At 40.2% G+C, this 12649-nt stretch overlaps 2 protein-coding genes across 8 annotated transcripts in view; one reads left to right on the top strand and one right to left on the bottom strand.

The window, feature by feature from the left end:
- The window catches only part of adgrb3 (adhesion G protein-coupled receptor B3), a 106159-nt gene extending 101450 nt beyond the window's left edge, over positions 1 to 4709 (top strand). For 6 of the 7 annotated variants that reach the window (XM_084021770.1, XM_084021771.1, XM_084021769.1 and 3 more), the window contains 4 exons: positions 475 to 1208; positions 1330 to 1365; positions 2261 to 2365; positions 3662 to 4709. In XM_084021770.1, the coding sequence (XP_083877896.1) occupies positions 475 to 1208; positions 1330 to 1365; positions 2261 to 2365; positions 3662 to 3850 (1064 nt within the window). In that variant the 3' untranslated portion in view covers positions 3851 to 4709. The remainder of the gene's footprint in view (positions 1 to 474; positions 1209 to 1329; positions 1366 to 2260; positions 2366 to 3661) is intronic. The other variant, XM_084021768.1, reaches the window with a different exon arrangement.
- A 4842-nt stretch (positions 4710 to 9551) lies between these two features.
- The window catches only part of lmbrd1 (LMBR1 domain containing 1), a 48537-nt gene continuing 45439 nt past the window's right edge, over positions 9552 to 12649 (bottom strand). Inside the window, exons 15-16 of the mRNA XM_084021717.1 lie at positions 11343 to 11434; positions 9552 to 10939 (exon numbers count right to left, since the gene is read on the bottom strand). Of these exons, the coding sequence (XP_083877843.1) occupies positions 10829 to 10939; positions 11343 to 11434 (203 nt within the window). The 3' untranslated portion in view covers positions 9552 to 10828. The remainder of the gene's footprint in view (positions 10940 to 11342; positions 11435 to 12649) is intronic.

The raw sequence follows: 12649 nt of genomic DNA, 5'->3' as shown, positions 1-12649 counted from the left end.
TTGGATCCTTTTTCTTGTCCTTGTAATCTCCTCGGATACACAAATAATTCCTACTGATACATAGTTTAAAATACTCAGTGGGAAGGACATGGTGTTCTTATAAACAGGAGGTGTTTGTCAATAGATTGCTGCTGTTTTTCTTATATAACATTTGGTGCATTGCAAGGTCATCACCAATCACTAAATTAGGATTAGGATGCTACATGCTGTACGGCGGGGAGGGAATGTCACGTCCTCCAGAGATAGCTGCTGTTGCATCCCTTTGCATTGAGGTGTAATGTCGCACTCGAAAGCGTATTCACAGTTATTTGTCGTGTCATTACACTTTTCCATTCTGCGGCACAAAATCCTTTGAGAATTCATTTGAATCATCTTGTTCTTTTTGGTCATATGCTGGATGTTCTCAGACAAACTGCCACACTACTTTCATTACTGAGAAACGCCAACTAATGCTTGTATAACTGTGCCCTGCAGCACTCCACAAAGACATGGGCTCTTGTCGCGCCGCCACCATAACAGGCACCCTCTCCCGCATATCCCTCAATGATGAGGAGGATGAGAAGGTCCCCGAGGGCCTCAACTACTCCACGTTGCCTGGCAACATCATCTCCAAAGTGATTATTCAGCAGCCGTCAGCGCTGCACATGCCAATGGGAATAGGCGATCTGAAAGAGCAGTGCATGGGAGACAGCAACGCCGACATGCGCCGCACTGTTTACCTGTGCACCGATGACGCCATGCGCCAGAGCGACCGCGACATGGTTGGCCACGACATGGAGGGCCACTCGTTGCAGAGCCACTCGTTGCAGAGCCACACGTTGCAGGGCCACTCGTTGCAGGGCCACTCGTTGCAGGGCCAGATGACGGAGACGGACTACATAGTCATGCCGCGTGCGGCAACGTTGTCCGGGTCAGGCAACATGCCCACCCTCCTGAAAGAGGACACCAAGATGAACATCACTATGGATACGCTGCCACACGAGAGGCTGATGCATTACAAGATGAGCCCTGACTTCAATATCAGCCCATCAGGCTTGGACCACATGAATGTGAACCTGGAGCAGCAGTATCCTAGCGCTCCCGAGCAGATGCAAAACCTGCCCTTTGAACCGCGCACCGCTGTTAAGAACTTCCTCGCTGAGATGGAGGAATCCGCGGGGCTTTCTAGGAGTGAGACAGGGTCAACAATATCTATGAGCTCCTTAGAGGTACATAAGCTCATGTGGATGAAGCGCAGAGGACACAGAGCTGCAACCAACACTTTAAAATACACCTTAATTAAAGTGCATACCTTCTGATGAATATTAATTTGAGCTTTTGTTTTCACAGAGACGAAAATCGCGATATTCTGATCTGGACTTTGAGGTACGTAAAAGATATTTTTCTTTCCACAGAACATGCATCTAGCTTTCTTATGCGGTGAAAATATTTATATATTTTTATTTTGCAGTTGTGTTTGTCATTTGATTTACTAGTACTTGTTGTGCCTCTTAAGCTTATTGGAGTTACAGTACACAGCCTTGACTCAACATGATTTATTGGCATGCTGTGTAGTTAAGGTAAAAGCAACTGACAAACAGGGCAACGGTTCTCATCTACATTATGTCCTCCTCCATCTCCTCCATCCATTAACTATATGTTGATTTTCAAAAAATGTATGCTTTTAAAAGTCATTTGCACATTTCACATCTGATTTTACCACTGGTTTCAACAATGATTATATTGGCTTGCAAAGACATATCCAAACCCCCTTTGGCAAGTTTTAGCATTTCCTTTGCATTATTAAAGCAGGCTTTACTGCATATATATATATATTGTACGCACTTTCAAAGTAAAGGAAACATTAGGCTCCTGGCAGCGATTTTGGCCTGAGGTGCATTCTGTTTTACTTTCGCACACCAAGCCTTTAAATGGAGATTTTGTGCCAAGGTTTGAGTATAAGGTTTTTTCTTACGCAAACAAAACTCTAAACGAGTCAATTTGTCAAAGAAGAATTATGTTTAATTCAGATACTCCAGATAATTGCAAATTAAAATAGTGCAGGCTCTCAGTGTCCCGTCACCCTAATTTTCATTATCTTGGAGTTTCCTTTATTTTGGCAGTCACTCGTATGTATGCAGAGACCGGTAAATTTGTTTCAAACCTGGCCGATAAGTAAACCATGACACTAACAAATTGATCAGAGTTGGAGGGGGTGGAAAGGAAGATGCATTTCCATTATTGGCTGTCAATACCAAAGACAAAACCCTTGCCATTGCAGAAAGTCATGCACACCAGGAAAAGACACATGGAGCTGTTCCAGGAACTGAATCAGAAATTTCAAACCCTGGACCGATTTCGAGACATACCAAATATGGGCAGCATGGTGAGTAACAGGAAACCAGGGGGGTGGCAGTCAGCCAATCAAAGAGAGCAACGTCAAAATACCCTATTTAAAGATCCGGTGCAGGACACATACTGTAATGTGTGATTGTGCAAATGAGCGGTTACAGTATGTAGCTAAAGTGTTCATGCGGAAGTGAACCTTCCTGTGCATGGAGGGCCTGCCAGCAGCTGGTGGAGGGCGAGTGAGGGGGCTGCTCCCTAAAAGCACTGAAGCATTTTCTCCATAAGGCCAGTCTCAGGGTAGAAAGACCTTTGGTAATCTTGCTGCAATAGAGTGCATCCATTCCAATGCAAGGCCATGAATGCACTTTTATTTACATGCACATTTATCTACTTAGCAACCCCATCATCTTTCCATTAATGCATGGCAGATTATTTAACCTATCAACATCTATACAAATATATCCTTAAGTTCGTTGTTCTGCAACTGTGTGTGGGTGGGGAGGAGGGGGGGGCTTTTTTTTTTGTCACTCTGGGATGTAGACGTCAGGCGAGTCATGACAGTTCTCCCTGACCTTGCTGCAAATCAAAAGTCCCATCGTCTGTCTCCACACCTGACTGGAGCTGTAGACACAACGGGGATGTCAAGCTCTCTCCGTCTCCCTCAGACAAGCAACAGGGTTTTCTGTATCCAATGCAAACGGATAGAAATTGGGCTGGTGACCAAACGCAGCCAGGCTATATGTCAGCCACACAGCAGCATGTTGGCTGCATGTAATCCTCACATTTCAATCAACCCCTACAGCCCATTGTAATTTGAGGTCCGTTGCTAAGTTACCAGTGAAAGTTCCTTTGTATTGAAAATGATAACTACAGTACATTTGCCCTTTTTTTCTTCTTTTCTCCTCCCCAAATGAATCTACTGCAGAGCTGGCTGCAGACATTAGTATCCATTTTATATTCCCCTGACTGGGAGCAGCTTCCCTCTCTTATTTGCAGTAGTGTCTGTGGGACTGACAATGAGAGCACATTTAGATGAATAGCTCTCACATATAGTGCACCAGTTTCTGAGCTTTGGGGAAACACACAATTCTGCTATGACTCCATGATAAGCATGGTCACATTTAATACACTACCATTATGCTTTGATGCTTTCCACAGCATTAATTCCATTATTTTCAATTAGAAACGGGAAAGGAATTCATACAATGTCCTTTTGAGTGAACGGACTTGAGTGGAAACGTCCTTTTTTTTGTTGTTGTTGCTGAAAGAATAACACTTTAGCTGCAGAGGATGTCATGCCACTAATATCACACCCCGCTGGCCATGTTCACAGGACAAGGCAATGCCAAACAAGAACCCATGGGAGAGCTACAATCCAGCCTGTGAGTACCAGAATTACGCCACTATGAATGTACTAGAATCTGACACCAAGGACTCACTGGAGATGACGCCTGCAGAGTGGGAAAAGTGTGTCAACTTACCCTTAGACGTCCAGGAGGGAGACTTCCAAACGGAGGTCTAGAGGGTGAAGGAGAAAATGCAAACTAGAAATGGAGGAGAAAGAGATGTATTTTGCACTGAATAAAGCAACAGACTTTTCTAACAGCCTTGGCATACATATCTGGAGTATACGAGTGTGGCAGGGACATTATGTGCCAATACAATATAAGGACCGCGGAGGAGAGAGAAAACAGAAAAAAGGGAAAAAAACATCAGTGTTACTTTTTGTATTCTCACTAGTGTACTTAGTGTGGGGCAGCCTGGTGTACAATATTTACCATCATGTGTTTCAAATTATCTGTTGAGGAATTGGCTAAAAAAAAAAAGAGAAAAAAAAAAGGTAATCTCTCAAGATGACACCTCACAAAGCAAATGACATACCATGTCGTCCCAGCTTCGTTGGGTCTAGTTTTGATTTCATAAAACTGGACCCGGGAGCACAATGTATATATTTATGCAGGTTTTTAAAAAGTTTATAACAGTCTGTTTGGCCATTACTACACTTTTTACTTTATAATATAAAACATGGGAGGCAAAGAGGATTTTTTCTGTCATATTAAAAATGAATGTTTGTCAAGCTACATTCTTCATTGCTTTAAATGCAATAAAGATAATACTCACTTTTATATAAATAATATATTTCACAACTTTAATACTGCAGAATCTGCTTGAAGGATCCCAGCAAGCTCTCTCATCTGCAGCTCTGTATAAAATATTTAAAAACAAAATGTTGTATGGTGTAAATAAACTTTTGTCTACATATGTTTTACTTGTGCCAATTTATTTTAATGAGAACAAATGCCAACCTGATCAAAAGTTATAGCGAAAAATGTTAACATTTGAAAAGGAATGTAAATAAAAGAGGAAATATGTTCGTACTGCTTCAGAGGTTGTGTCAAGTTTATGTGGTTTGTTGGTTGTGGAATTCATCATTTACTGTGATATTTGAATGTATAAAATCAAATGACGGGAATGTGACTGGATATGAAAACATGCCTGAGGAATGGTGAAATTTAATTATACTTCTAAGATAATTATTTGGACTCTAAAACACATTAAAAAAATGCTTGGAGTTTTGTGAAGGATCCAACCTAGTTTTTACAGACTAGATTATCAAAGAAGTTCTCTCCTTTACCTCACATCCCCTCTGATGATTTTTATCTCAGGTTAGTCATTCCCTTTATGATTCAAACCTTCCATTTAAGTGTAGCTGGAGGTGAAGCACTGCAAAGTTCCCTAACTCACCTCATAAATCCACCCCCGTATCTGATTTTTGAATTTGGAAAGGAAACATTCAACTCCTAATAGGTTTCTCTGCCTCCAGAAAGTTCACCTGATAAGATCAGTTAGGATTTTGCTGGGCAGACGGGGCCAGACGCTGCACACATGGGAGGGGGGGGTGTGAGGACTTTGAGGGGAAATCTCGTCTGTCCCGTCTGGTGGTCTGCTGTTCGGCTGACACTTCGGCGATGAGAGCATCAGCGTGAGTCCTCCCTCTGGGGAGCAGCGGTCCACCCGGCAGGAGGAGAGGAGGAGGAGGTGTGACATCCATCGGCATCATCAGTGGAGAATGATGACGAGGGAAAAAAGGGGGGAAGCAGACAATAAACACAGGCTTACATTAATGAGGACTCCCGGTTGCGCTCTGACGTCGTCGCAAGATGAATTAAGTTGATTAAATGTAAGCTCGGTCTAGACATCAATGTCTGAATTTACTGCGCATTTCAATTTTAGTCTACCAGACTATGGGCTAATTATATACAGTACTGCTGCCTGTTAACGTGCAATGTCAAATGCAGTGAAATGCCTTTGGAAACACACACACACATATAGTGTAGTTACAGTAATGTCAAAATTCAGAAACTATTGATATTCTAAAATAATTGTTGTTGTACTTGTTCTCTCTTTATACTAATGAATTCTTACTTTTTACATAATGAGAAAGACACTGTCATGGTTCAAGAACAGACTGCACTACACATTGAGATGCAAACCCAAAATAACCAAGGTCATCTTAGAAAAGTATGCATCAAAAGCTATTGAATGCATTCCTCTCAGCTACCAGTCTTTCACAACTTATTTTCTCCCCCAAAACCATGAACATTTGCTCGATAAAGGCATGTATGAAAGACTTTTTCTCCCCCAGAATGACTTATTATTCGGAGACGGCTGAAATCAGTGAAGTTTCAGTGTCTCCAGAGATAATGTATATGCCTATATCACCTAATCATATTCATGTGGAGCTCTAAATGGGAATGAGATCAGAGTTCTACGGCGTGAATTATGTCATCATGGTATGCACGGTGACTCACCAGCAACTGAGCACGACCACCTACACCACGCAGATGAAGAAGGGAAATGGTCTATTTTAAGTTGATGTTTGTCTAAAATGCTATTAATGACAGTTCTATCATTTTTCCTTCTTTTCCTCAAACAACACTCGAGGCAAACACTGGTACTTCAGACACTGACATTTTTAATTATCCACTCTGACTCCTCGCACAAAAAGTACTACACTCCTCCTATCTACATTAAACACGCCATTCAAAACTAAAAGTGTGTTGTTTGTCAAACACTTCCGTTGAAATGCCACATTCAATTATCAATCACCTGCACCCAGAATGCACCTGTGAAAACACCTGTAACCAATTAGACCACTCAGAAATCAAAGCTTGAACACAATCAAGAGGATCCAGGTGTGCTCTTTGGTGAACAGAACAGAGGCCAATTTTGGAGAGTTAGGGGACTGTAATTGTAATCTACTGTAGTTAATTTAGAGAACAATACAGTTCATGTTCATGTCAGCTTCAGTGAGTAATTGTGCATGCTACAAAGGAAAATACCAAAGACTCTAGATAATAGTTTTGTATATTTATATTTAGCACATCAGTGTGTCAAGTTGTGATGCAGAAAATACTATTAGAGATTTATTGAATGAAGGGTTTGCAACAAATGAGGATATTTTGTTTTTGAGAATCTTTCGGGGGGTGGATTCAGAAATTGTGTTTGAGCAAATGTAATTCTTGCAGGAGCTTAGCTTATTCTCTCTGTTGCTCAGTTGATGAGAGTAATATGACAAAGATTGAATTTGACAGTCACTTAATGAAAATCCTGCAGAATATTCAGATTTTTTTAAACCCCAATTAAAGATTTAATGGTGCAAATGTATCGGTTTTGTGAGTTTGACAAAAAAAAAAAAAAAAAAGTGGAGAGCCGTATTACTTGATTGTTGGTAAATTGGGCTTGGGACACTTTGACAAGCTTGGTGGACAAGACCTCATTTGGGAATGAGCAGCCGGGCCCCACGGGCCTACAAGTGCAGGGAGGTTAACCTGCTTAAGGGCTGCAAACATGGAATCAACATAATCACATTGATCCCGTCACTCTCCTCCCTGCAGGCATGACTGGGGGTAAGGCCAACGGTTGGCTATCAAGGGCCTGTCCGTCAGACGAGTTAAAGCCCAGAGGAAATATGTGAGGGCCACCTAAAAAATCACATGAAATAAAAATCACATACAATCAAAATAAAATCACAAAACGGGACATGGGACTGAAAGTGGTGCAATGTTTGTGACCATGATGTTAAAACGTGTCCAAAGACTTTGGTTTACAACTCAATACCTACAGAACTAACGTGCTGTGACGTCACTTTAAGTTTCGCGCTAAATAGCAAGCGCTTGCATGCTAAAGATGGTCGACTTACCTGCTAAACGCCAGTCAGCACCAGCACTGTGAACATGCTAGCGTTAGCATTAAGCTTACCGCTAGCATTAAATTGTTTTTGCTAACGGATGTCCGCAGCTAAAGCTAACTTCATCTGTATTTACTGATAAGAGGGGGGAAGCATTTACAGTTAAACTCAAGACAGCTGTTTTAATACGATTTATAATCTACAGGACTATCATATAATGTAAATACTTTTTGGTTGGCTGCCAAAAAAAGTATCCAGCTAGCTCCTGTTAGCTTTAGTTAACTGTAAAACTGAAAATGTACTTTTCAGGAGCTACACTGGAAATAGAAAGAAAGTGCTGAAACTTTCAAGTGAAACTTTGGGAGAGACCACAGCAAGTGGGCTACTTACCATCGCACTGTATAATGCATATGGTCTTTCATGGTGGAGCAGTAAGAAGATGGATGGAGGGTGCAGAGGCTCCTGACAATGGCTGGACAGTACTCCACACATTCACCTCTGCCTCATTTCAAAATAAAATGAAAAGATTAAAAAAAAAAAAATCTATTTTCAGACAGCCAAAAAAAGGCGGTTTTGTGGGTTGGTTTAGTTTTTTAGTTTTAAGGATAAACACAACAAAAAGGCAATTATTTTCTATTGTTTAGCTGATAATTAGATGTACATGGCATGATGCAAATTGGGATGTAATGAAATTCAGTCTGCTTTCATGGCCTTTTCAGGTGTAAATGATAAGCAATTAGGTGTACAGTTTTAAATCACTCATGCTTACATCATGTGGTAAATAGTAGAAAAATGATGAGTGCACAAAAACATTACAGTAAATCAGCAAATAGAATTTGAACTTCAGTCCAAATGTTCAGAATGTGGTCATGCTAACCAACACAAGTGACACAACTGAACTAATGCATTCCTGTATTCATTACGGTACACCTAACTTGCATGAGAAGCCTCCAAATTGATGCAGGGGAAAAGGAAATGATGAGATAAGACTTGGCTTTTGAATAAGGGGAAAAGTTGCACATCCTCTGATCTGACGTGTTGATCACACGCTCCTCTGCTAAGACTTCTGGGGCTCCGTGTTTTTGGCTCAAAGCGTATTTGGCATACAAGTGCATGAGGGGGTGGCATATCACATGATAATGGATTAACTCAAAGCAAGCTTGCAACAAAAGGTATGACAAGGCATGTATACATAAAACGTCTAATTGGACATGCACTCAAAATGTCATGCAAATCCATCCGAAGCAGGCCCTGAGAAGTTACATGCCAATCCAAGGTCGGACGCGTTAACCGTTAGTTTTGTGTTGTTTGTAAAAGTGTGAGCTTTGAAGAGGAGAATACATGTTCTCACTCAAAGAATTACTGATTGTGGTTGCGGGGTTGGGTAGTTTCTGTCACATGCACGCCGTGGTCATAATTATGTCACAATGCCCGTTATAGTCAGCTTTTAATGAAGACAAATCCTCTATGTATCACAGAACTAAAGGCCACATTCAATCATTGTATCAGCGAAATATATTTCATAAGAAAAGACTGAACAGAAACGACATGTCCAGCATGTTTTATAGATGGAGAAATGATCAGATGTTTTGGGGAGTACTCGATAGCAGGGAGGTGCTGGCAATGAAAAATGAATGCAGACAGTTCTGACAACTGCTGAGAAGATGCTCCGTGTGACTGTGTGGCAAAGAATTGTATTGATTTTACTGAGAGAAAAAGAAATAACACAATAGGCATTAAAAATTAGAACCGTTGAGCCATGTCACCCTGAAGCTTTGAACAAATTAAATGACAGTTGGCATGTCGTAAAAATTAATTACAGGAATAATTAGCTCAATGTGACTAAAATCTAATTGAATGTAGACAAAAACACTGTCTTCGCCTCTAAACAGCTGTAATGGGTGGTAGCTTGCTGTGTTTCATCCCACTGTGATACAAAGCATCTAAACATTACAGTAAACTATTAACCACTCATTGAATACCAGGTGTGAGAGGAAGGGTCACAGTGGTGGGGACAGAAATATATGGAGGGTTTTTTAAAATGGTTTTATTTCTTTAAATGCAGGTATCACTCAATATTGACACAACTTCAAGAACAGCATTCTTTTTCAACCGATCACAGGTGAAATATAATAATAAATCAGATTCAGGCTGATTTCAGTGAGGCTTAATAAGTAGGGTATAGCATATACATTGGTGTGTGTGCCCATCATGGTGCGACACATTCACGAGGCACACAAATCGTCATTCATATTTTCGGTCAAATTGTATTGTTGTATTAATGTTGACACTACGAAATACGCTGAAAAGAAATTGAACAGCTGTAAAAGAATCAATTAAAATGTCAATGTCACAAGCCTGCTGTTGATAAACTCAAAAAGTAGAACTACTCCCTAGTTAAAATACAATTACATTTGTATTTGATTAATTCCATGTTTGCTCCACCTATTTTTCTCATCATCTTCCAACACGGACGACAAAACACTGTCGAATCTGTTTAAATAAAAACCAAGAATAACTGAAACCTGGGAAACATTGGTCCTTTACATTTCACACAGTGCAGGTATGCCAGAGCAGTAACATCTACTTAAATAATGGTCTCAGACCGCAAATGACTAAATGTAGAGGAGAGAAGCAAGAAACCCTCCAGCGCTGCATTTAACCTCAGACAAAACAAGCAAAATAAACTTTGAAAATGTTACCGCTGTCAACACCTTGAATCATTATTTCATACCAATTAGCTTTTCAGAAAAGAAGCAAGCAAGTTTGTGGCGGCTCACGTCTTCAGAGTTTATTATTTCAAAAGGTATATTCGACCCAACTATAGATATTGTCATAAAGTTACCGTTTAAAGGGTCTACAAAGTGCTTAGAGAATGTAAAAAGTAAGTTCATGTCCAAGCGTCAACTAAAGCTCAGACAGAAAGTTTTGACTCAGCGTACAGCTGTCTCTGCTGCCGCAATACGTCTCCAGTAGAAAAATGAACAAATTGTGTCAGTTTCAAATTGTTGATAAGTGAATTCTCAGGGTAGAATTGAGTTGGAGGACACTCCCGGAATCCCAGAGTCATCAATAATATTGACTGAGTCAGACAAAACGGTCTCGGCGGTCTCATTAAGGGGAGGGAAGTGTCAACTCAAAACAAGGCTGGAGTTCACAGGACAACTCTGCGCTAACTCCTTAAAACCAATAAATTAAATTTAAGACAAATTACTGAGACGCTACCGTTTCTTTGTTTATGAAATCATACTTTCTAGTCCCTTTAAATTACGGCGTAAATATCTACAAACCCAGAGCGAACACTGATGCTCAGTGCACATATTCGTCATCACTTAAGTCCGAGTCATCGGCCTCCACCTCTCCTTCAATCACAGACTTCTTTCCTTTGCAGCAGGACACCGCCAGCCCGACGAGGAAGGCCTGGAAACAACAGGCAGCGCACACATTAGGAAATATCTCATAAGGATCGATAGAATCAGCATCAACTGCATGAGGAGAGAGGCTATTAAATATTTTTGCTGAGAAGATTAGCTGTGTGTGGTCTTGGAAAATCATTTTTCAGTTTTCTGCATAGAAATTAAATTATGTTGCTGCAGGTCTCACACTCTTCCCCTGAAGACAATAGAGCTTTTAAAGTTAATTAAATGTTTTATAGATGCTGTTGCTGTAGATGTTCATTTGCTCAAAATACACAACTATTTTCACTATTTTTAATTCACGTTTGTCAATAAAGAACAAATGTCTTGCTTGTCAGAGAACATTCAACTGTTATTATTACTCTCCTTAAAATCTGCATAATGACAATTTACTTCGTTGGACTTACCCCAATAAAGGCCCAGTTTCCGAAGTAATAGATGGTGCTGAAGAACCAGAACTTGTGGAGGAAAAGATAGGATCTTGTCACAGTGCACTGGTCTGGAAGGGACAGAGAAAATACAGGACCATTAAATAATTAAATCTATAAAATAACAGCATATTTACCTTTGTATTCAATGCAAGAAGGTTGATTGGGGAACATAATAAGAATGCAACAAGGTATTTGTTTGACAGTTGGAAGTGGAATAGCAAAGTCAAAGGTATCTGCATGACACATAACATTTGGAAAATCAGTTGTTATTCAATAAAAGTAATTTCTCCTCAGAACTAATAAAAAAACTGTTGCAACAGTGTGGAGGGCCTTCCTCTGTACACTGCCTACGTGCATGTTTGTTCAGCATCGCTGCACCGATGACAGTCTGACAACCTTTAATGCCAGTGGCAAGCCATGACCTTGTGCCATCTGAGAAATACAACTGTCCTTCCCGAAAAAGAAGAACTTTAAATGTTATCGTGGAGGTTCATTCTCAACCTTGAGAAGACATATCTGCCATTTAAACTCCAAATTCAAGGTTAGCTTTCTCAGCCTTCCCTGAAGATGAAGGCTGTGGGATGTAGCCGAAACCTTTGGGAATGAATTTGTTATGTTTTTTTTTTTAAATAATTTTCATATAGACTTTAAATATACACTTTTCAGTATCTGTAACTCTTAAGGGTACAAACTCCAAAAGAAATAAAGTAACAGTAAACTGTTTCAGTTCATTCTCCCATTAAGCTCCAGTACAGTCGAAGCCTGAGTCCTTTCTACTATAAAATAGAAATGTTTTTAATTAAAAGTTTTGTAACACACAATTCTTAGACATCCTCAAACATTCACTATGTTTTATTAATTGATACAGAAACCCTTGAAGGAAGGAAGGAAGGAAGGATGGACAAGGAATCATTACAGAAAGTAATAGAAAATAGATCTCTTCTACAAAGTGACTGATGAGATGGAAGTAAAGAATAATCAGGCACAGGTAAAGGAGGAGTGGAGACAGATGACAGACAGCCGAAATGTCATTTTTGGTGCTGTTAGATTGCTGCTAGATAATAATAATAATTCATATTCAATAATTAAAATAGGTGACCTAATGTGACGTATGTGAGGGCCAGCCTATATACTTCCATTACTATGGTCACCCCTCAGTCCATAGCTCTCTTCACGTCGCCCAGCTGTGCAGTGAGGCAACCAGCTGTTGTCCCTCCTTACTTTCCTCCAGGGAGCAGAAGTTATAGACAATATTTCTTTCCCTTTTATTCGATTCACTCTGT

Source organism: Eutrigla gurnardus (genome assembly GCF_963514095.1).
Source record: "Eutrigla gurnardus genome assembly, chromosome: 11".
NCBI classification, from domain to species: Eukaryota; Metazoa; Chordata; class Actinopteri; order Perciformes; family Triglidae; genus Eutrigla; species Eutrigla gurnardus.
The sequence above is the reverse complement of the archived record's forward strand: the minus strand, read 5'-3'. Positions and strand labels throughout refer to the sequence as shown.